General features: G+C 41.8%; 1 protein-coding gene across 1 annotated transcript in view; it reads right to left on the bottom strand.

Annotated features, from left to right (window-relative positions):
* PPP1R9B (protein phosphatase 1 regulatory subunit 9B) overlaps positions 1-25503 on the bottom strand; it is a 337706-nt gene that overhangs the window by 95626 nt on the left and 216577 nt on the right. The window contains exons 4-5 of the mRNA XM_078645241.1: positions 6691-6795; positions 6315-6450 (exon numbers count right to left, since the gene is read on the bottom strand). Of these exons, the coding sequence (XP_078501367.1) occupies positions 6315-6450; positions 6691-6795 (241 nt within the window). The remainder of the gene's footprint in view (positions 1-6314; positions 6451-6690; positions 6796-25503) is intronic.

Here is a 25503-nt window from a genome sequence, read left to right as displayed (position 1 = left end):
TCTCTCCCAAGGGCCTAGTAACAAGACCGTGGGGGTCAGTGAGCACAGCAAGGCAGTCCCTAGAGAGAGTGACTCATAGGAAATGGGGAAGGACATAGGAGAGAAGAGCTCTTGGATGAGATATGTCACTAATGTTGCACATAAACGAGTAAGATATAATTCAACAGTAGGCCCAGAATGATACATTTGAATTTTATACACAGGATATATAATACTCCGGTAGGCCTCATTGAATGGGAATTTAGGTAGGCCCAATCTGTATTCAATGCAGGGATCCTTGTGCTGATTTCTTAAATCTGGTTTGGAGATGCGGATTGGTAGAGTTGTACTAATGTCATATTTAATCATCTCTCCAAGATGGCGGAGTGCGACATTCCTCCCTTGCCTTTGATGACTCTGTTGGGATATGTTAAGGCACGAGGGGGTAAGGAAGTTCATAGCGCTCACGTATTAACTAGCGAAAAGAAGAGTGGCACTGTATTGGGGAAGAGGGTTAGCTCCGCGACCGGAAGTTTGGAAAGATCACATGATATTCTGTAATAAGAATGGTTAAATATATACTAAGACCCTACCTTCAACATCGTGGCTCAGAGATATATGGACCCCATACGCAAATATATGGAAAGTGAGATGGAGTAAGATGGCTGGAGGCAGAGGGAGAGACTAACAGTGGGTATGAGGAGGAGGTGTGTTTCACATAAGCTTGGGCTCGGGGACAGAGGCAGGGGAGAGTTGACGGGTACAAAATGTTGGGTAAAATTATGCTAAATGTATTGATAGATCGACCGGCATGTCCTGGATGAAGCGGTGATATGCTTGCAAGAATTACTAGACAGTATAAATTACATTGCATGATGTCTGAAGCTTTAATGCTCTTGGAATGTGATTGAATGGTTCAATTTTATTAATATATATATATATATATCATGTGGGACTTTAATAATATTAAACAGTGCGAGGCTTACCTTTGAAAAAGTTCACGTATGAACGAAACGCGTCAGGACTGCCGCCATCATTGATAAATAAAAGTGCATGTCAGCCAATCGTGTGAGTGCGACTCCGTTTTTCCACGTGTTGGAGAGTTGGGTATGATATAAAGCGGCTTGGTTCAGCCGCGGGAGCCACGCACAGCCAGCAAGTGCGCCAAACTGTCCCGTCAGGAACCACAGGAGTTTGTTTGTGAAAGCGTCAAGGGAAAGTGGCTGCCACCAAAGACTGCCTACGGTATGGTTTCAGAGCAGCTTCAAAAGTGAGTTGTCTTTGGAGCACGTTTGAAGGCTGATATTGACTGCACAGAAAATAATGACTTTTGAAAGAAAAAAACGAAATGGACTGCCCCCTGGAGGGTTTAAAATGTGATTGCTAAAAGAACCACATGCCGTGAAATATCAACAGTGTCCACTGGAGAGACAGAAACCAGGAATAGAGGCAATTGATGTGGGGACTTTAGTAATATTAAACAGTGCGAGGCTTACCTTTGAAAAAGTTCACGTATGAACAAAACGCGTCAGGATTGCCGCCATCATTGATAAATAAAAGTGCATGTTAGCCAATCGTGTGAGTATGACTCCGTTTTTCCACGTGTTGGAGAGTTGGGTATCATATATATATATATATATATATATATATATATATATATATATATATATATATATATATATTACTACTGGCGATAGCCAGTAGGTATATATAGTTAGGATTGTTTTCCATAGGGAAATCGCAACATTCTATTGGAAATAACTTTGGCGCCGGTTGAGGAATCTTCCTGAAATTTTTCTTAACTTTGCCTCGCGGCGCTCCGCTCCTTCCCTGAAAGTTTGGGGGGGATTCATCAAGCGGGGGCAGAGATAAAAGGGGGGTCCCAAAACGTGTTTTCACCATGTTAATTTCCATAGGGCGGTTGGACTCACTTTTAGCCCGAACGGCTGAATGGTTTTCCACCAAACTTGGCAAAATTGTAGGGACTGGTAGCCCGATGTGCCTTTGCTATGTCTCAAGATATGTGCTCCAGTGGTTTTTACGAAAATTAACTTTGAAAAAATATATATTGGGCTACATTGGGCTATATATATGTTAGAGCCCAAATGTAGCCCAATGTAGCCCAAAGATGGCCACCAGAGACAAAAAAAACAAATGTAGCCCAAATATCAGCCAGATGTAGCCCAACTATAGCCCAATGACAGAATGTCCCAGAGTGTTCTAAAGAACAACTAGAGCGCTAACAGTCTTACTTATGACAACAGTATGGCACACCTGAAGTCATCTTGATTGGAATAAAGTGTTAACACTTAAAACATTTAATTTGCAAAGGAACAAAATGAGGGGGTTCATTTTTCCATAGATATTATGATTAGTGCTGAAGAAAGAAAAATTAGGGCACATTTTGAGTGACTTTTCAAATCCTCTTATATTTCCTTAAAAAAATTCTGATATGCAGTCTCCCAAGATGGCCACCAGAGACAAAAGAGCCCAAATGTAGCCCAAATATCAGCCAGATGTAGCCCAACTATAGCCCAATGACAGAATGTCCCAGAGTGTTCTAAAGAACAGTCTTACTTATGACAAAAGTATGGCACACCTGAAGTCATCTTGATTGGAATAAAGTGGTAACACTTAATACATTTAATTTGAAAAGGAACAAAATGAGGGGTTTCATTTTGCCATAGAAATTTTATATATATATATATATATATATATATATATATATATATATATATATATATATATATTCACTGAAAAAACCATAGGTTACACACCAGTTATAGTTAGGAATTAGCATTTAAAAAACCTTTGAAATTCACTGAAAAAACCATAGGTTTCACACCAGTTATAGTTAGCTGGAAATTTTACTCGCATAAAACCATTGAAATTCCCACGTTATAGTTAGTTGGACTCACTATAACTTGCACGTCTGCAATGCACTGCTGATGACGTCACATATTACATCACTCATGCATATATTTAAATATTTAAACATTACTCGCTAATATATGTATTCACTAAGATACACTTAATAAGCCCGTTAACCAATCGATTTTTTTTTAAAAACACTGAAAAAAACCATAGGTTTCAGGCCTTATATAGTTAGGAATTAGCATTTAAAAAACCTTTGAAATTCACTGAAAAAACCATAGGTTTCAGGCCTTATATAGTTAGGAATTAGCATTTAAAAAACCTTTGAAATTCACTGAAAAAACCATAGGTTTCAGGCCTTATATAGTTAGGAATCAGCATTTAAAAAACCTTTGAAATTCACTGGAAAAAACATAGGTTTCAGTCCTTATATAGTTAGGAATTAGCATTTAAAAAAACCTTTGAAATTCACTGAAAAAACCATAGGTTTCAGGAGTTATATAGTTAGGAATTAGTTTTTAAAAAACCTTTGAAATTCACTCAAAAAACTATACGTTTTAGTGGTGTTATAGTTAGCTGGACATTTTACTCATACAAAACCAATGAAATTGCTCCTATATAGTTAGTTGTACTAACTATATTTCACGCACCCGCAATCCACTGTTGATGATGTCACATATTAGATCATTCATGACATGGTCAGTGACATCATTGATGACATCTCAAATGACATCACTGATGACATCACTGATGACATCATCCACATGACAATCACATACACCTTTTCATACACTATTACAATTTTTCAGCACTGTTTGTAAAATACAGAGTATCATATTTAAATCCATTGTCACAGCAATACAAGTATCTAAAAATCCACTCAGTGATTCATAGATGTATACACACATCTAATCACTTACCTATGGATTCACTCATACATGCTGTCAATGAACAATAGAACACTATCAAAAATACTTATACATCTATATCGACATTAAACAACAGCACGCATCCTATTCACATATGAAGTCATCCTACTCACTTTTGCAAACAATGGATCATACTTACATATTTACTTAGCAAAACACTTATACAAACACCACTTCTTCTATTCATTTAGATAGTAAGTCATACTTAGTGAATTATAAAATCTTTATTACAAGTATACAGTTATCCATACAGTCACTCACACAATCATTGTGTCTTATGTATACTTATTTATATACAACTGACACATACACTGCCTTTTATTTTTCTAGTTTGTTGGACCTGTACCTTTGAGAAATATATTTGCTCATCACCACACCCATAAAGAGATTCCCTCACCCAAACAGTTAGAACATGAAGTTTTAACTTCATATATCTACTGAATCAACTATTCACACATCTTTGGACAGTCACACCCCCCCCACCGAACCACACACACTTTCACACTCCCATACAAATACTCAGTTAACTAATCAATAACTAATATAGACTTTCACATGGCTAGTAACCAACTGTAGAATCAGTTTACACAACAACTGACAAAGTGATACAGATATTCACACAGTTTAGTCACTATCCACTATATTTAGAGAGACATTATAAATTGGTCAAGTAAACAGTCAATTACACTGCTACTAAATCCTCCATCCAAATATTTATTTATATATATCCACTCATTCTTCAATGTAAATTGCTATATATATAATGCATATTTAAATAACGAAGCAAACCACATTCACTGGATGATGTCATCAGTGATGTCATCAGTGATGTCATTTGAGATGTCATCAGTGATGTCACTGACCATGTCATGAATGATCTAATATGTGACATCATCAGCAGTGGATTGCAGGTGCGCGAAATATAGTTAGTACAACTAACTATATAGGAGCAATTTCATTGGTTTTGTATGAGTAAAATGTCCAGCTAACTATAACACCACTAAAACTTATAGTTTTTTCAGTGAATTTCAAAGGTTTTTTAAAAACTAATTCCTAACTATATAACTCCTGAAACCTATGTTTTTTTCAGTGAATATATATATACATATCTTTGTATGTATATATATTTATATATATATAAATATATACACACATATATATGGCAGGCACAGGTCACTGTAAATAGCAAGTGCAATCGGTCCTTGGGATGTAAAGTGATCAAGCACACCGCAGGGAGGCTACCCAATAGAGTGTAATCTACCGAAAGACAGGCTACCGGATAGGTCTAATAGCCTGACGATCAATGGCGGGTACATACGAACTCGATGGTTGAGAGTTCGAGACTTGTGTCAGATTGTAAATATGTTTATACAATGTGTTCATTTTTTTCATTTTTTACAACTTTATTGCTTCCCGCCATGTTAAACAGTTTAAACCTGCAAATATTATCATTCTGCAAGAGGGGTATGAGTATTAATTCCCTTCACATGCCGTATGCAGAGAACTGAATTTGAACCTGCGGCATCATTGCTTTAGAAATGCCGCTGCCTTGAAATGTTTGGTAAATTGATTGAAATGACCCAAAATGTATTTAACCAAAAGTGACAACTGAAATGCCAAATAAGACTTCATGTTGATATTATGAACTGCCGCACAGCCTGTTAAGATGATTGTACAACATAGCTCCAGACTTATGATGATATGGTAGTCTGTTCACTATGTTCATTATAATTTTGTTGCAACACAATCACGTGATTTACTTTAAAAAACGGATGCAAACAGACTCTTGTACTCGTGATAAAGGGAAGGCAATTCCCGAAACGCGTCGAGTTAAGCTGTGAAATAAATCCGGATTTGAAAACTGTTGGTGGCCTGGACTCCGTTCTTGGGAATCGTGAACGTGTGTGTTTGGTATATATATATATATATATATATATATATATATATATATATATATATATGGCAGACAATCTCTGTGATGTTGCTGGTCTGGTCAGGATTATTAGTCAAAGATGGAGCTGAACATTCTTTTGGATCACAGGTATTGGGCACAGTAGGCCATAAGACCCTTATTAAGATTGTTCAACTGTATATAGGGGTTGTTGGGTTGGGTCAGAACTTTATAAGCCATGCTTAACTGACCCTATCCATTTTACATTTCTTGCTTCTGGCACATCCCAGCCTATGCCCCTGATCTGTAGCGTGCCCAAGATTCTGCCTTTTTACCCATATCATCATATCTATACAGAAAGTATTCTTGTTGCACTCCAAGTACCATTAGTGTAGACACTTCAGCACTAAGTAATGTTGGATATCTGCGTCTGTTCCACAGCATGCCTCAACAGATATCCCAAAAAAACATTCAGTCTTCTTAAGACGTGTTGATATGTAAACAGACTGAGACTTTATGTACCGGTAGCCTAGCATTGCTTGTGTTTGTGTGGGGGTGGGTCATAGCATGGTAGCGAGGACTAGCGCCTCTTACATTGACATACGAGAAACACATGGACCATGTGGCATGTACTTTCTAACCTCTTCATCCTCTTCGGTGTACTGGGCATAGCGTTGCTCCATCATCTCCCTCTGCCATCGTTCTTGATCCAATGTCTGCTGGATCAGCTGAGCCACCTCGCTTTGCTCCCCCGGCTTCTCCCGTCCAATCAAAAACCTACAATAAAGACCAACATTGACAAGCACTTCAGAGGCCTGTGCACAGGTGGAGTTGGAAGAATAAAAGGTAAAGGAGAGACAGGAGACAGAGAAGAAGTATAAGGAACCAAGAAAGGTAGATGGAAGAGCGAGGGGCAACATTAAAAGAGGGTAAAGGCAAATAATAAGGAAAGATCTCATATCAAGAGTTGCTGTCATTCTATCACGTGCAGGCAAACACTACCTCATGCCCACTTACCGGACGTGGCCCTTGGTGTTCCTGAGCACAGAAGCGGCAAAGCTTTGGGTCACCCCAACCAGACTGGTGCCATCTACCTCCACAATGAGGTCGTTCACTTGGATCCTGGAAAGAAGACAGAGGCAATGTTTCATCTGGGTGTAAGATCTTCTCCAAAAGTATTGCAATGAGAGGTGCCTGGCTCCGCCACCCATGTGGGAAGCCTCAATCGGTTGCAACCAGTATCTTAAATGTCGATGCAAAGAAGACAAGAGCCTTAATGGAAAATAATACAATATAATGAGGCCATTTCATGACAATTTTTCCAAGTCCCTTATTCTTTAAGGGATGTTTCACCTTTTCAAGGAGTCAGCTACAGTGCAGTTATTTGCGTAGAAAATCTCCTAGTGAATGTAAATCCCCAAGTCAAAGAATTGCTTTGTCCCAAACATGCCTTTATAAAGTGCCAAACTCCACGAATGCTTCTGGTTGTTGATGCTCTATCCCAATGTTAATTTGTGAAAACCAGTTTGAACTCAAGACTTGCAGTAACCAACACATTTAAGTAACTTGAGTTAATCTTCACGTAAGAAATTATAGTTGTGTTCTACTGAATCAAACTTGAAGTCTGTACATTATTCCTGTGTTCTACTGAATCAATCTTCAAGTATAGAAATTATTCTTGTGTTCTATTGAATCAATATTCAAGCACAGAAATTATGAAATGATTCTTGTGTTCTTTTGCATCAGTCTAGAAGTAAGGAAATTATTTGTGTGTTCTGTTGCATCAGTCTACAAGTATATAAATTAATCGTGTGTTCTAGTGCATGAATCTACAAGTAGAGAAATTATTCTTGTGTTTTACTGAATCAATATTGAAGAACAGAAATTATGATTTTGTTTCATTGCATCAATCTACAAGAACATAAATTATTCTTGTGTTCTATTGCATGAATCTACAATTACAGAAATTATTCTTGTATTCCATTGAATCAGTCTTCAAGTAAATAAATAATCTTTATGTTCTTTGCATCATTCTACTGTTGCAGGGTTTCTGTACTCACACAGAACTGTGCACAGAGGAGTGGAACCTCGGCAAATTAGGATGTCCCAAAACTTACCTTAGCAACCAACTCACCCCTTACCGAGCTAGCTACAGTGTCTCATTGGACATATCAAACACCCAATGTTTAGACAAACCAGAACATGAACTTACAGTACCTCAGGATACGTGGGACTCATGAACACTCTTTCGTTATATTATCATTACAAACCAGAACATGGAGTAAAGAAGACACATGTGCATTTGAAATGTTTATTTACTAATGCCGTCTTCTCAGGCGCAGTATCTTTGATAATACAAGTATACTTATTATCAGTAGCAAAATTATCAGCATAGTTACTAAGACATAAAAAGCGAATGGTGACAGCATGTTAACATGCTGTAATGAATAAGAGTTAACAACACTTATATCTCACCCTCCCTAACACATATATTATATTATTATCTAAGAAGGTCTCTTTGGGTTGTTTTAGGGCGGGCCCATACCTTAGTGTCCTAGCATGAAGGAATCACATCAGCATACACCAGCTCTCTCTGCATGTGCACCGCATCAAGTGTGTTAACAATTCTCGTGCAAAGCAATATCAATCCCGCCTCAAGCCCAAGTTGGCAAAGGCTGCACTTGTGTTATGACTATGAAGGCGTGGAGATCAGACCTCATAACAATTCCATATCGTGTTGCTCCTGAAACTTCAGCACTCTCCGTGCAGACATGTTTTATTAAACAAAGCAGATATCAGAGCAATAACATATTATTCTCACATTCACCACGGCAAACTACTAGGTTGAAAGCTAAGTCAACAAATGAGGGTCGTGTGCAGAAGTTGCAAGAAAGGAAAAATGGCGTTTAAATCTCAAACGTACCTATGCTAACTTAACACGATATAGGGATATATAGGAGTTTATACAACACCCCCCCATGATCCGAGAACGGACTAAATAAGGTAACAGAAGTGCCATCACATGAGAGCAGAATCCATTTATAAACGAGCATGAATAAAGATTCAATAATAAAAATTAATGCTAAAAAATAGCCCACAAATATAATGTGGCACAAGCCAATAGGCAAGCAAAAATAAAATGTCTTGACCAAAAGTCAATAAAATCAAGGAAATGCTATCAATCAGCATGCCAATTTGAGGCAGTGTCTATGATAAGACTGTATATGAAAAGTAAGCTGCAACAGCCTCCAGGAGGAAGTCACTGTCCTCATCCGAAAACAGTTCAGCCATCCAATTTAAAAGATGGAAGGAACATACGTGATCTTCCAGCACCGGATCCTCTATAACCATCAGAGGACAGCTCGGTGGGTTTTCAAGAAAACTTCGTTCCAAGAAAGTTTGCGCTGCCGACAACACATCCCAGGGACCCATTAGTCCATGTGCCACCGCCAAGGCCATAATCCTTTCGTCAGAACAAACCAACTCGTGAGCAATGATAGGACTCATCAGTTGATCAAAATCGACGTCAGCAGATATTGGTCCGCAGAGACACAAATCAATGGCCCAAAGGAACTCACAGGTCAGGCAGCGAAATACAGGCTGGACACAGGTGAAATAGGAGAACCGAAAAGATAATCCAAACGCCGTGCTTAGAGTCGCCAACGGCAGTGTGCCATAATAATCAAGCATGCGGTTGCGAAACCGCGTCAGTAGTAGCTGTGCGTGGTCTTGCACAGGAAGGGCATCCATATTTAAAAAGGCAGAAAACCACCAATGCGCCTGCCGCTAAAGCAAGCAAAAACGGGAACCCTCCAAATAAGGAAGAAAAAATAGAATGGAAGAAAGCAGGGATGACTCCAAAAATCTTCTCAAAGGAAGTCACGAGACCACCGCTAACAACTTTAAAAAAATGTGCTAGGCCCGTTGTGGAGGATGCGTTAAAGATAGAACGGACCATGGCTCCGAAATGCAAGGGCAAATCAGTGTTTAAAAGAGCCTGAACCTCCGTGCGGGTGTTAGCAATGTGAAGCACGAAAGTTTCACGGGCCGAGCTCAAGGCCACCTCTTTCTGGGACAATAGAGCTCTTATTCTAGCCATGCCGCTGAATTCTGCTCCCAAGGTCGGTATCTGTGGCCAAATGGAAGACTCCCTATGTTCACGTGTGGGAGGATAAAGAACATTTCTGCAGCAAATAACTCGCTCACTAACCGTTACTATGAAAGCTATACCTTTAATTAAACCACAGCAGTTTTCATTATTGAGCATTAAATAACTACCATTCTCTAACAATTTAAACGTGGGGATGATAGCAGGAACTGGCGTGCCCTGTAAAACGCAAGCCATATTCGGTCGGTCCTTGTTACATGAACCGTGTAACTGTATGTGTCTGCACATTAAAGAATGATCTGGCGTCTCAGTGCACTCATCCCCTGTTAGATAAACCTCTTGGTCATCCTTGAAACATCTGTATGTGTATGGGAGTGACCAGACCTCATGAAGAAAACCGCTACCTAAGGGTTCAAAACGACCTATTGGCACATATTTCATACAATTTGAAAACTTATATAAAGCAAAAGGCAGCGTTATTAAACCGTGGATAAGCCACGTAGCAGCAGTGGTCTCTGCCACAGAAAAAGGTAAAGATTCCAATCTTTCAATATGGAGCATAGAAAAGGAAGCATCACGCATTGAAAGCAAGCGTTGTTTGTCTGTCAAATTAAATGGTGCAAATAAAGAGGAAACGTTCATGTATCCCCAGGGAACTTTACCCATTTTTAGAGTCTGTAGTGTCCATGCAAACTGCATGATTGAACGTAATTGATTTTGACCATGGTATAATACAGACACTTCATCATGCACAATATCAACAACAGACGACACAATATTATCTAATGTGTAAATTCTAGAGGAAAGCACGTTAATGCTATTGTCAACCACTGCTAGCACTTTCTCAAGATTTGCCTGATCAATAGCCCTAAGGCGTGAAGCAGCCTCAATCTGTGAGAGTTTCCAAATTTCATTGTAAACACCATATAACCACCTTTTCGACCTGCCACTAGCTGGGCCCTTAATGAAATCATTCAAATCCACGTCTGCATTCAGTTTGGAAAGGTGATACTTAACCGCAGGTAAAGTTGAATGTTTCAGCCAAGCTTGACACAACTTGCCAACAGAGTAAGAGGTGACAGTATGACTCAAATCAAAACGGGGATCAGCTCTAACAGTCTTAAACCCGTCAGTTATATTTAAAAATCTTTTTTGGCAAGAATCAGCACTACGGTGCCAAAGCAGCCAACCCTTGGGAGTCATACTGGAAATGTTAAAGGAGGAATTCAGAAGCAGAGCCTGTATATCTCTAATGGACAATCTAGTAAAATTACTCCAATTCTCATATTCCTCCAACTCCGGGAAAGACGGGGTGTTTAACCTTTTAGATGTAGCCAATCCAAAGCACGTGGTCTGGGAAATGGTTTCATTTAAAAACCACATATGATTTGGGATGAGACATGCACGGTGCAAAGCCTCAGTGCCTTGTACCTGCCAGGCCCTTGAGCCCCAAACTGATTTAAGGTCTATGGTATCCTTCCATAACTCATACCCTCCAGTAACTAATTGATCCAGGAAGGCCTTTGAATATAACAATTTTGTATTTGTAAGTCGAACCTTGGACAGTGGCTGTTTGTGAAATTTAAAATAAAAGGACTCCGGATTGGACTGATTAAAGTCAGTGAAATAAGTATACTTTTTAAGAAACGTTTCTGAACTCCCTTGTGTTGGTGCTGGGCAATGTTCCCACTGAGTAAAATTAACCGCATCCCTTCGGGAAGATGTCTTGTGTAAGAAGTGATTGCCATAATGTTGGTAACAGAACAATTCACCATAATTAGCAGATTCTAAATATAAATCCTCAGCATCAAAAGCAGCATAATATTTCAAATCAGAAAACAAACTTTCCACAGCATTAACATCCCAATCATCAGAACGAATGTTTTGTTTCACCACATCCCCCATATTAACTCTTAGTACATTAGGGACATTAACGACTTCCGTTGGACCATGAATCTGAAAACGAACTGCATCCCACGCGATTCCATCCAGAACAGGCCACGCTGTGATGTTAACCAAAGTCAAGTCTCTTTTTAATCTGTGTGTAGAATGTGAAGAGGAAAGTGGGGCCAAAGTTCCATTCAAATGAGTAATGCAAGTTCTCTCCTCGACATAGTGTCCATTCATAATCCGAAAAAAATAAAACACAAAACCAATTGACATAAAAAGGTAAACTGAAAAAAGGACCAGCCAAATGTATATCCAAGGAGGTATCAAAAAATGTTTTTTAAACAGGCTAGCATATAATGCAATTTTAGAGGGTTTTTTCGAGGCAAGGGAAGCAGAGTCAAATGAAAACCTGGATTCCGTGGCTATACGAGCTTGCAGGTCAGGCATGGATAAATCAGTGGGGTATGTATAGTCTGTCTCATCAAGGTTAGTTCCTGGTAAAGTATTCAATAATGGAGTGGAAACAGCAGGTAATTCGATGGCCACTTCAGGTTCATTATTAGAAGCAGTGGGCATAATTGAATTTCTCACAATGGAAGGACAGGAAACAGCCGGTGTCATGCTAAGAAGAATCGGCCACTCTGTGTATCTTGACATTGTCAATAGAAATAAACCTGTTTTCCTTACGACCTGGAAGTGGTGGTAAAATGACTGTTCTTGTGCCCTTCACTCCAAGCACTGGGACCGGAGCTCGATAGGAGGGACCAAACTCTTTCTTGTTGTCGATCTTCTCTCGAACCAGTTCTCCAACTTGGGGTAGCCAGCCAACTACCGGGATCTGCAACGCATCATCCGATGTGGAGGGCAAATGTTCCTTTGCAAGAGTGTCTCTCGTCTTTTGTAGATTCTGTAAAACATTGCAATGTTCATCTGCGTCAAAGGAAGTGGCGCGAACCACCGAGTCTAGACCGTCAAGGTCAGGGACGAACATCTTGATGCCAAAGAGCATTTCGTATGGGGTCCGCCCACCCAGAGACCTTCTAGGGAGATTATTAAGAGCACGCTGCACGCCATAGAGGTGAGCCAGCCAATTTCTGCCAGTGCCTATAACTCGGGCTGTCAAAGATTGCTTTAAATCACGGTTCATTCGTTCAACTACACTATTACCCTCGGGTCTGTAGGGTGACGAAAACTTGACTTGGACCCCCATCGAAGTCATGGCATCCTTATACGCCTTAGAGGCGAAAGCCGGACCCTGATCCGAATGGAAGGTACCACAGGCAAAAATCCCTATAAAGATACGCAAATCTCTGATGACAGTCCGGGAATCAGCGCTGCGATGTGGCCATAACCACACAAAGCGTGTGCATGAGTCAACTGCTACTAAGATGTATTTATACGCAGTATCAGATGAAAATGGACCGCAGTGATCTAAATAAACACAGCCTAGTGGTTTATTAGAAATGTACAACTGAGTCTGAGGCGGACGCGTAGCAGTTGAAGGTTTAATCTGCTGGCATATGTCACAAAGAAGGACATAATCACGCGTCTGTTTGTACAGTCCCCGCCACCAGAAACGTTGTTGTAGTTGCGTTACAGTGGCTGAGACGCCCGCATGCGCAGACGCCACACCTTCATGAGCCGCTGTAATCAAGTCTGTTCTGCGATCAGAGTTGGGAATCAGCCGTTCCCCAACATCAGGAATTGTCACAAAAGGAACCTTTTCGGGACTTAAGTGGTATTTATACTTCGAAGGGAATCCCGAAGGATGTTTACTCCCCTTCTCAGAGGCAGCAATCGCTGCCAAGATGTCGCTATCAATCTTGGTTTTCGACCTAGTAACTGCTGCAACTAAGTATGTAGATACTGCTGATTTCGCTGCTTCATCAGCAAGCGAGTTGCCAACAGCGTGAACTCCCACGCGCTGATGACCGAGAGTATGAATCACATAAACGAGTGGCAACATAGCCTTAAGCTCTGCCACTCGAACCCAGATCATTTTATGTTTTATTGTGCTACCCTTGGAATCATGAAAATCATTTTGAATCCAAAAGAACAAGTTTTCATTGTAAGACTGGACACAGTAGTAAGAATCACTTACAATTAGAGTAGTAACACTTGGATCTGCGTACTCCAAAGCTAGTAAGAGAGCACGAAGCTCTGCCAATTGTGCGGTGCAATCGCCCAGGGGCAACGTGTGTACCTCCCTGGAAATGAACTCATCATTTAACATAGCACCGACCACAATGGCGCATGCGGAAACGTAGGCATGTTTAGAGCCATGCGCAACCTGCGCCGACCCATCAGTGTAAATGATGCAATGGAAGTCCTCCAAAGGTCGCAACGCCAGAGGAGCAGGATGAACGAATTCATACTGCAAGTACTCCTGCGACCGTAAGGAAGCGTCAAAAATAAACATGACATCCGAGGATGACAATGACGCAGCCCACTGAATCCACCGAGGGTGCAAAGCTTTTGAATTTGGTACACTCGCTTTCGTGACTGCCTCCAAATGAGGACAGGGTGTTACCACTAGCATGCGTTTCCCCTGTGACAGAGCTCGTTCCTTTAGAATAGCCATCTGTACAGCAGTTAAAACCTTTTCTACGGTGGGAAACCGCATCTCAGCCGAGGTGTACAAGTGTGACTTGTAAGCAATAGGTACTGTGTCACCTTCATTAAAAGTGAGGTAAGTGAAACCCACCGTCCCAGGAATTATTCTTATGACCAGGTTGGTGTGGTTATCACGAGTCAGTAAATATTTAGAAGCGAGCAGATCAGCCTGCAAGGATTGCAAAATGGCTGAATGCTCAGGCAGCCAGCATGATTTTGAGAAAGTTGGTTGTATCAAAGCATACAAAGGCTTGATACGCTGGGCATATTCCGGAATGTAAGTTCTGCCGAAATTCAAAAAGCCCAGTAAGGATTGTAACTTTTTCAGAGTTGTTGGTGCGCGCAATTGTGCGCACTTCTCCAAGAAGTGAGGAGCCAAACCTCTACCTTCATTGTTGAGCTCATAGCCCAAAAACAACACTGTGTGTTCAGCAATGTGCGATTTTGCAAAGTTGAATTTGTAACCCATGTCTGCGAAGTTGCAAACAAGAGAATTTACTCGACACAGATGCTCCCAAATATCGTCGTCTGTGAGATATATGTCATCCACATACGAAAAAGCATCAGGGTCGAGTGCCTCCAGAATAGAGACAATTCGAGCGGTAAATACACCAGGACTATTCTTGTAGCCCATTGGAAGACGCCGGAATTGCTTTTGGACTCCAGCGCTTGTAAAACTGGTCCATTGGGAGCTAAAGCTGTCCAATCTGTGGGCATAAAAACCATTGGATATGTCAAGCGTTGTCTTGAAACGCTTACGCACGAGACTATCCACTAGGGCAGAGCCGTGGGTATTCTGTACTGCACAGTTACGGCAATGCGAGTTTAAATGCCGGTAATCCAAAACCAAACGATATGATCCGTCAGGTTTATTCACAGTAAAAAGGGGATTATTCATCGGTGACACACACGTTTCAATAACTCCCTGATATTCCAATTGTTCAAGGATTTCCGCGACGGAAGATTTTGCTTCTCGCCGAATGGGATATTGAGGTTGAGGCTGCGGCTGAGACCGCAACGGAATTTCGTGGCAAGGCGACAATTTATCCCAACCACATTGGTTACGGTACAGAGCCGGCGCGAGAGCCCGAGCCCACACTTCTGCAAAATGCTGCGCATGCTCTTTCGAGACAGTGTTCGCGAAACTGGGTAGGATTACCTCCTCCCCTCGCGGCGCCGCGAGCACAAAAGGTGGGGGCCAGTCAGCCTCCGAAAGTAAAATATCATATGTAGAAGACAGATTCTCCCAAAATACACCTTTAACGGTACGCTGTATGTCACCTTCAATTAACAGGACAATTTCATATAGTCTTTCAGGGGGAGCAAGTCTCGTATCCGCTGTTTCTATCACAACGTAGACATCAGTCGCTGTCACCCTCAGTAGTGGACGCAGCGCCTCTCTGACTATGGTTATCTCCGCCGCGCTGTCCAGCAAGGTCAGAGCCCACGTCAGATTCCGAAGCCGCGTTCTCACTATCTGTGGCATATCGATGCGCTGTTAAGGCTGCGACTTTCTTTTTCGCAAACTGCGGACGCCTAGGCGTAGAATCCTCCTGCTTCACTGCGCCGTCCGTCTGGCGGGACTGACCACGTCCTTGTTGGCCACCACGTCCACGTCCACCCCCTCCTCCTCCACCGGTCTTGGGAGCCGATGTGTCCTGAAAGGAACGAGGAGAGCGTTGATCAGAACCCTGAAAACGATCAGGCGATTTAATCATCGCGCGGTCGCGCAAATCATAAACTTTTTCGGGTGGCGCAGGAGCTTGTATTGCAGGAAAATTACCCTGAGTCTGCGTTGTCTGCTTCCCCTGTGTCTGTTTTTTAGGCCAATTTTGTTTCTTGGACTTGGGCTGGGCATCTGTCACTGCAGATTGTCCCTGTGGTTGTTTTTTCTCCTTTACTGGAAAATATTTTAGACCTCTACTTGTGCGGCCAATTGTTTTATAAGCGGCCACCACAATCTTTGCTAACTGGCGGGGTTTGTCGGCATCGGGCAGAGCAGCCAAAGCATTCGACACCTGAAAGTTAACTGCATCTCCTTTAACATTGGAGAGAATGAGATCACTTACAATCTCAAAAGAACCACACAGGCGCATACCCAATTCAACCGCTGCCTCTGGACCGTGATCATTCTGAACACGTCTAACGATTTCAGGCAGGGCAGTCATAGACGGGGTGCCGAAGCACCTTGTATAAACTGCCGCAAATGTTTTTCCCCAGCTGTCACAGTCAGCAAGTTCAGGAGTAATATCCTTCGGTAGAGTAATCGTCAACATTCTATGTTTATCAGCAGGAGTAGAATTCGGAAAAACCGCCTCCAGTTGATCAAACTTCTCTGCTAGCCAGAATGGGAAGTCATCGTTGTCAACCGGACGCGCACCAAAAACCGAATTTACCATCACTGGATTGAGACGCATTCCGCCTCGTTCCAGGGGAGCGGCCGCACCCCCCTGGGGACCACCAGGAAGATGTCGACCGATGTATTGCACTAAAGCACGAATCACGGAAATGGAAACTACATGCAGCCTGCGAATTTCTGCCAGGGTGCAAGCCCCGTGATTCGGGTGCGGGGTAAAGCCACCCAACGCAGGCCAATTAGTACCTGGAATTGAGAGTGGGCCTAACCTCGCAGAGGACATAGAGTGGGGGAGGGCGCCATCAAACCAAACTCGATGCTGCCAATGATCAATAGGTATTTCCAAAGCCCTGTATGGCGTATATTCAGCCGGGACATCCGAGGCGGTGTAGGAGTGGTACAAACCAGAATTAGCGTCCACAGCCGGAAACGTAACCCAAGAGTAAAACAACTCGTAAGGAAACGCCGGATCTGCACATACCACGAAAATCACAGCCATCCCATCTACTGGGACTTGGTACGTCTGAAGATGGTTGCGTACCGCTACGCGACTATGCTGCGCAATAGCCACCGCTGCCGCCATTACAGAATTGGAAATAAGAAAACACAAAGAATACTTTGTAGCACAACTGGGTAGTAATTCAAAGAAACCGTTTAAGAAAGAATCAAGCTTGAATAAAGACCTATTTCAAAAAATAGGTAGGTTTCACCGACACCCCGTTTTCCGGAAACGGACGAGAAGGGGTTAAGGCATGAACGATAAACTACTCGAGTGTCATGATATAAGACCACCGAAACCGTTGGGCGCCATGTTGCAGGGTTTCTGTACTCACACAGAACTGTGCACAGAGGAGTGGAACCTCGGCAAATTAGGATGTCCCAAAACTTACCTTAGCAACCAACTCACCCCTTACCGAGCTAGCTACAGTGTCTCATTGGACATATCAAACACCCAATGTTTAGACAAACCAGAACATGAACTTACAGTACCTCAGGATACGTGGGACTCATGAACACTCTTTCGTTATATTATCATTACAAACCAGAACATGGAGTAAAGAAGACACATGTGCATTTGAAATGTTTATTTACTAATGCCGTCTTCTCAGGCGCAGTATCTTTGATAATACAAGTATACTTATTATCAGTAGCAAAATTATCAGCATAGTTACTAAGACATAAAAAGCGAATGGTGACAGCATGTTAACATGCTGTAATGAATAAGAGTTAACAACACTTATATCTCACCCTCCCTAACACATATATTATATTATTATCTAAGAAGGTCTCTTTGGGTTGTTTTAGGGCGGGCCCATACCTTAGTGTCCTAGCATGAAGGAATCACATCAGCATACACCAGCTCTCTCTGCATGTGCACCGCATCAAGTGTGTTAACAATTCTCGTGCAAAGCAATATCAATCCCGCCTCAAGCCCAAGTTGGCAAAGGCTGCACTTGTGTTATGACTATGAAGGCGTGGAGATCAGACCTCATAACAATTCCATATCGTGTTGCTCCTGAAACTTCAGCACTCTCCGTGCAGACATGTTTTATTAAACAAAGCAGATATCAGAGCAATAACATATTATTCTCACATTCACCACGGCAAACTACTAGGTTGAAAGCTAAGTCAACAAATGAGGGTCGTGTGCAGAAGTTGCAAGAAAGGAAAAATGGCGTTTAAATCTCAAACGTACCTATGCTAACTTAACACGATATAGGGATATATAGGAGTTTATACAACACTACATGTACAGAAATTATTGTAGTATTCTATGGATTCTATGGAATCAACACCAGCTAACAAGGCCGACCCCAAGTCATTTTCCGAAATTCTGTTCAAATATGAAACGTGTTGGCTGGTGATGTTTTGAGAGAACATGAAAAGTAAAAGAATAATCAGTATAAGGAGTGATTTTTTTTTTATAATGGGCTTCGGTGCCCAAAATTCTGCTCAGAAACCTGTGTTCAGCGTTTTTAAACATCGACCAACAAATACCAAGGCAACATAAACCTGAACCGACTTCACGGCTCTCACATCTACTACCAGACCCTCCCTTCCCCTTTATCTCACTCCTGCAGGTTCCAGATTTCTCTCTTCGCAACAGTTTTCCATCTTTCTCTGCTTACTTCTTTCCCTTTTATGTGTTTATCCATCTTTTGCTTGTGGTCAATGTCTGATGAAGAAAAATAAGTGCTAGTCCCCAAAAATGAGTGCCAGTGAGCCCCACCGACTCAAATTAAGCACTGAGTATAAGTGAAGATTCAAGTGACTTTAACAGGAGTGTCTCTGGTTTAGTGTAAGTCTTGATAAATATATGAGGTTGGTTGCTCAAATAGTTTGTGCATGCTTGCGTGTACAATGGAATTCCTGCACTGAGTGGAACAGTATCATTTTGCAAGCAACAGATGACACTGGTTTTGCTGCACAACAACCAAAATCATTTCAGGACATTCCTAAAGGGTATGCTCTTGTGTGATATGTTTTAATCAATTTTGAAGGAGTAGAAATATTACATATCAGTGGTTGAGATAATGCTGGAGATTGGTGCAATACTATTATGGTAGGGGTGCAAAGCATATGGGTTGGAAAGGCCTCTGCTCTCAGGGGCTAAGTTACTGGCTTCAACTTGTGACTGCCATCAACTTGTGTGTGATATAAATTACATTAACATAACATAACTTGGATTTGGAACAAGTCAGTGATCAATGTGCAGGTGTGCAATGCATATGCATTCCTTTCACACCCAGGGAAATGCAGCCATAGAAAAGTCACACCAACATCCAGCCCCATTTTTTGGCACGAATCTGCTATTTGTGTATTATTGAGGATTTTTGCCATTTTTTTTAATTGCTGATACTCAACCCAAGCTTGCTTAATAGTAATTCTTCAGTAACTATCACTGAATGTGGGGTTTAAGTTACCTGAAACCTTTCCAAGCTCAGCTCCCTGTGTTTGGAAATGTATTGAGCAGATTTTGAGTGGGAGACTAGCAAATCCATGGCCAAAATGGTAATCCTCGTCATGCAGCTCCTTTTGAGGCAGTACATAAGACTAATCGTGATACATTTTGCCCATGGAAATGTCCCTAATTTGTTTTAGAAAGTTGTGGTATGTCTGTACATAAAGGGGCTGGGTAGCCAGGTATCTCCCAAAAATAAAATCTGGTGGTGTGAGATATCTGGGAGTCTCTTGCTAAGCATTCCTAACCACATCACACTGTACAAAACCCCGTAGCACACCACATCATAGCATAACACATCCCGCCTTATTAACTACAGTATCCATTCACCCCATCAATCCGCACTACACTACATCACATTTAAACACAATTCTGCACCCTGAAACATAAAAAACAATATCACACCATATAACACAACAACACCCAATTATATAGTCTGCCACTCTTCAAGTGACAACCTATCTTTCGTCAAACATCAACCTCATCACAGAACAGTTGTTATCTTTATCTAATAATAACTTTGTGGGGATCTCAGCTTTCATTGGGGTGTGCACAATTATACAGTTCACAGCTCTCATTCCAGCTCAAAACAGAATCACAAACATTAATGCTGCCAATCTACCATACGAAATGGTCTCTTGAAGTCCCCATATTTGCTATGGAGGATGTTCTGAAGACGGGAGGCTGGTCCAGTTAATTGGGCAGATTCCGTTCTTGCTCTTGCTACCCGTATGCAATGACCAGACTTGGCGGCGACATGCATCACATCTTGAGAGTGTGAATGTTCTGCAGGGTGTCAATCATAGTCATCTTTTGAAAGGCTGAGCATCCTCCATCCTCCAAAATATAATATATCTCCACACCGAAGTTAAGAGTATCTGTAAGAAACCTAAGCTAGAAGACGCTGCTGCCTCTTGTCTTCAGTAAGGGACTGTGATCTTGGATTCCAGCCATCGCCTCAACTGAACTCTTCTAAACAATGCAACATCTAGGCTAGTCTCTCAGAATAAGCACTGAGGCTAGTTAACCCCAGCTCTTCCTACACTTCAATGGAAACCTACTGAAACAAGAGGAAAATGCGGAATTGAACGGTACTGAATACTAAGCCATTCACTTTGACACCCTGAGCTACCTTGCTGAAAAATGGACTATCGTAGGAGGCCTACATTATTTTTGTAGTTCTGAAACTCCACTTCTGCATCCACCAGCCTTCAAAAGATATATACATTTAGCCCAGTCATACCCAGGCAGCGCTCAAAAGATTTGAATTTGATTTATACCCCCACCCTTTTACTCCATATTATAAAAGATCTTATATGTATCCTTTTCCAACATAATTTCCAAATATGTTTGTTTAATTGGCCACAAATTTCCCCTTCGGGTTCACTTTTAAGACCATGTGCGCCTCCATAGTGTTTTTCCTATTACATAACATAACATAACATAGCATGTGTATTTGTAAAGTGCACTTTCACCTTAAGTTTTGAGTCTCTTGGCGTTTATTATTAGTGTTGAAGTCTGAAACTGATACTCTGCATTTTTACCATGGATGAACGTCTTTATCTATATATTTGTTCATTTGTTGGGATTTTTGTGTATAGACTAATATTACTTCCTCTCCACAATTCTGGTTAGAATGTTGACATTTTGTTCGTGCATTTCTGATGCATTTTCCTTGTAAAGTGTTGTGAAGCACCTAGGACTGTATGGCCTGATTTGACCGGAATAAAAGAATAAATTTAAAACAATAATAAAAAAATACAAGCTGCCATTCCATGCTGCATCACACGTTACTACATCACACAGCACCATACCACACTGAACTGCCTCCAGATGACACATTACCTCAACATACCCCATAAAATCACACAATACCAAATCCAGCAATAACATACCAAAACACCATACCACATTGTAGGACACATCATTCCAGACAACTTCACCACATCATTCCTCCCCACACCCAATATCGCGTTACATGAACCAACACTTTAACATACAGTAATCATACCTCACCAAACAACAACATACATCGCCGCTCCTCATATCCAGTAATATGCACAAAGCAAGAACTATGCCGAGAAAGACTTGGACTTGGAATAACGAAAGCTATTAGTAACTAATCCTGCCATCCAACATTTATCCACCACATCGTGTTCAGAAGATGGAAGGGATGCACAGTCCGTTTGTTCATTTTGTTTTCCAGAGCAGAAGATATGCATAGATCATGAATATTCACATGGAAATTTGTTCGCATAGCGATTAGTACTGTGGGTGTGACCTTTTGCTGCTAGTTCACATTTTTGGTACAAAACATCAGACGATCGGCCAACTTTGTGAAAAATTCTCATTCTCAAGAGATGGTGGCTTCTGAGAGGGTGTGGCCTTGGAGAGGTGACTTGACTTGGTGCCAGGCAGTGCTTGAGAGCCACCCTACCTTTCCAGCCTTCACCAAAAAAAGCGCAAAAGCCTACAGGACTGCCCCTGATGTCCCGGGATGTTGCAAAAAACCCTGATGAATATCAGTCGTGCACAGACTCCACACAGGAGCCAGAAACCCACTCTTAGTAGGGGTTGCCAGCTCACGTCTCCCACCACGCGAAATCAGATTTTCACCAGGAGGCTGTGTGAACAGTGACGTTACAGTGTGGCACATGATGGCATCATATGAGGTGACAAGCCTAAGGCACTGCAGCACAAGAGTTAACGTGATTCACCAGTGGTGGTGCTATCTGGTCATGCAGGATTTCAGAGTTCGAATCCTGGTGTGAGTTCCACCCTAAACAGTGTAGCTTGCAGTGCGTTGTTTGTTCCTTTTCACCACTGGCAATGAATCTATTTGCCACTGAAAGGGGAGAGCAGATCATGAAGTGATGTCCTTCAGACTTACCCCACCCGAGGCGTTCTCGATAAAAGACTGATCACTTAACAACGGATTATAAGGAGAATACGGTTGTGAACGACTATTCACTAACATGCAGAATTCATGCCTCACAGGTCTATATAGCTCTTTCTTCATTTCAGTAATGGGGACGGGCCCGGGGTCATTTACTGGCAGCATTCTAGAACGCTTGGAGTCATCTGCCGGCTACCAGCGAATACCACTGTTAAACCTTCTCATTAAAGACAATATTTGTAAGACTCTCATGTGTATTAAGTTCCGTGAGTTTCAGTGGCCTAGACTCGTCTGTTAACAATTAATTAATTCGGAGCCCAGACTCTGATCCCGGCGCCTGGAGGCTATTCAATTCACAATCAGCACTGTTCGATGACTCCCACACAGCGTAGCAGTCATGTGGCAAGTGCGCGTGCGCAGAGAACTCAGCGCGTTGCAATGATTCCGGCCGCGTGATAACAGGAAGTAGGTAGTCACGTTGTAACAAAGCACGCTGCAGCTGTCAGGGCACTGGTGGGCGGCGGCGGCAGGAGGATGAAAGGAAGGATGCGAGGGCAGAGGGATGCCAAGAAAGGAAACAGTCACATGCAGCAGCTGCACACACACACGCCGCTATGTATTGACCCGCAGGCAGGGCGTGATGTACTGCAATTGCTCTCATGATAAACGCGTACAAACAAACGCTTTGTATTGTCTTCGAGCAAGCTGAAATACACTGTGACCATTCAACTAGAGCAGCCTGACACGAACATAAACAAACAATAGGTCTGCGTACTACAATTCCGGCGGTAACACTTGTGTAAACAGTTAGCTACAGAAACACACGCCTAAACCCATCCTCTACACGGCTTAACGTTAAATCTACATGCACTCAACATACGCACTTAAGTTCTTAAACATACAGGACCAAATGTCCCGACATCGATAGAACCTTATCTAAATATATTACTTATTACCCAAACAGTTACCAAATGAACACAGGCCCATTTCAACTACTACTAGACTTTACACAGTTCTAATACTCGCCGTAGGTAAACAAGAGTGAAGACTGAACACTGACACTTGAGAATAAAAATACAATATCAACAACATATTCAAACAATCAATTGGAACAACCAGCAGTGACGGCTCTTCCGCTAAGGCGAAGCAGCGCAACCCCGCTGCTCGTTTGAGCAGTGCAAAAGAAAAATCAAATTACAATGAATGAATTTAATACTTCTATAGCGCTGACTGTCACCCTACGGGTATCCTGGCGCTTTTGACTGAAAAGGGAAACCTTGATGGAAAAGAGGTCAGGCCGAATTGAAGGCGGAAGGCTAAGATTTTGGAAAGAGCCAGGTTTTCAGGCTCTTACGGAATTGAGTCAGGGTGTCTGCTTGTCTTAGGTTCAGAGGGAGTTTATTCCAGAGGCGGGAGCCCACCACATTGAATGCCCTCCTTCCAGCCCTGGCCTGTTTAAACCTGGAGACCGACAAAAGGCCGGCACTCGAGGAGCGAAGATTCCGCTTGGGTTGATACCACCTAAATTTTTCCTGCATGGGAATAGGTCCCAGTTTGTGCACTGCTCTGAAAATCAGCAGTTATTATCATTTTATTTTTCTTTAGACTCTAGCCAGGTCAGGAGGGGCTTGGCTCACAGCATCATAGGGAGCAGGAGTGATTTGCCCACTCCTAAGTGCGTAATGACGCTTTGACCGGCCCTCTAGGGCCGGCCAAACCGTCATGCGCACTTGGCATGTTCTCCGTTGGGCTGTGTTCCAAAGGCCCAATGGAGAACATGCCCAGCCTTACCAGGCACTGCCTGAGCGTCCAAACAGGACGCTCAGACCAATCACGATGCTGCTCCTGCTCATGATTGGCTAGTAGAGTCCAGAAGCCTGGGTGCTTCTGGGGCTGCAGAAGACCGAGGAGAGGCGTGCTGCAATGTTGGAGAATGTACTTTTTTTTTTTTTACACCCCCACTTACCCCTCCCTCACCACCACTGTTCAGAGGCAGCCGCCACTGGAACAGTTCTCGTTTCATATTGTCTCCTTAAAGAACGTTTGTGACAAAGTTAATGGAAGAAGACAACTTTAAGAAATACCAATTCAACTTCATACCATCAAGAGAAAATTTCCATTAAGAAGTGAAAACTTTTTGAAGAAAGGAAGTAGTATTAGACTGTTTTATAATAAGTAAAAGATATTTGCTTATAAAACCTATTTGACCAAAAGGTCTTAGCTTCATTCCAACATTAACATGTTTTTTAAAGTAACAACATGAAAAGGACAAGGTTATAACGGATTGTTTGAATTTACTGTGGATATCCTTAATCTCAAGTATTTATGTTAATCTCCAATTTTCTGATATATATATTTGTCTTGGGTCCAAGGGTACACCTAGTTCATACTTATTGACACACTGACCTACTAACCTACAAGGGCAAGCAACACGGGACTCCGAAGCCTTCCTCTTAAAAGCAAGTTCATAAAGAAAGGCGAAATATATTTCTACAAACACATGTCATATTCCTACACAAACTGAGGCCAAATACCAATTTTTCTTCACTGGTGTGTGCCTAAACATATGAACACAAATGCAGGCCCAAATATATTCCTATTTTCAGGTCTATGCTTATTTCTGCATAAATGTAGACCCTCCATGCACATTCATACACACGCCTACTACTTATACACAATAAAAGGCCAATGTGTTCTCATGTGCAAATTAATTGGCGTAATTCTCAATACTGGGGCAATTATCTATATCTAGGCCCTAAACTGGTGAATTTGTAGCAGGTTTTATTGAGACGATTAACTAAACTATAGCAATGGCCTATTCCAGGGTACTAAATTGCCAAGGCATTGGACTATGCAATGGTCTAAATGGAAGTCACAGTCTATGAATATGACATCCTTCAAATTAGTGTTGAATGAGTTCTTTGTTGGCACCTACGCACGGGCAGCACCTTTAATGGGTTTGTAGCCTAGCAAGGAAAAACACAAGATTTAAGTTTTCTTTCACT

Source organism: Lissotriton helveticus, chromosome 5_1 (assembly GCF_964261635.1).
Source record: "Lissotriton helveticus chromosome 5_1, aLisHel1.1, whole genome shotgun sequence".
Lineage (NCBI taxonomy): Eukaryota > Metazoa > Chordata > Amphibia > Caudata > Salamandridae > Lissotriton > Lissotriton helveticus.
Note: the sequence above shows the minus strand (reverse complement) of the source record. Positions and strands in the feature narration are given on the sequence as shown.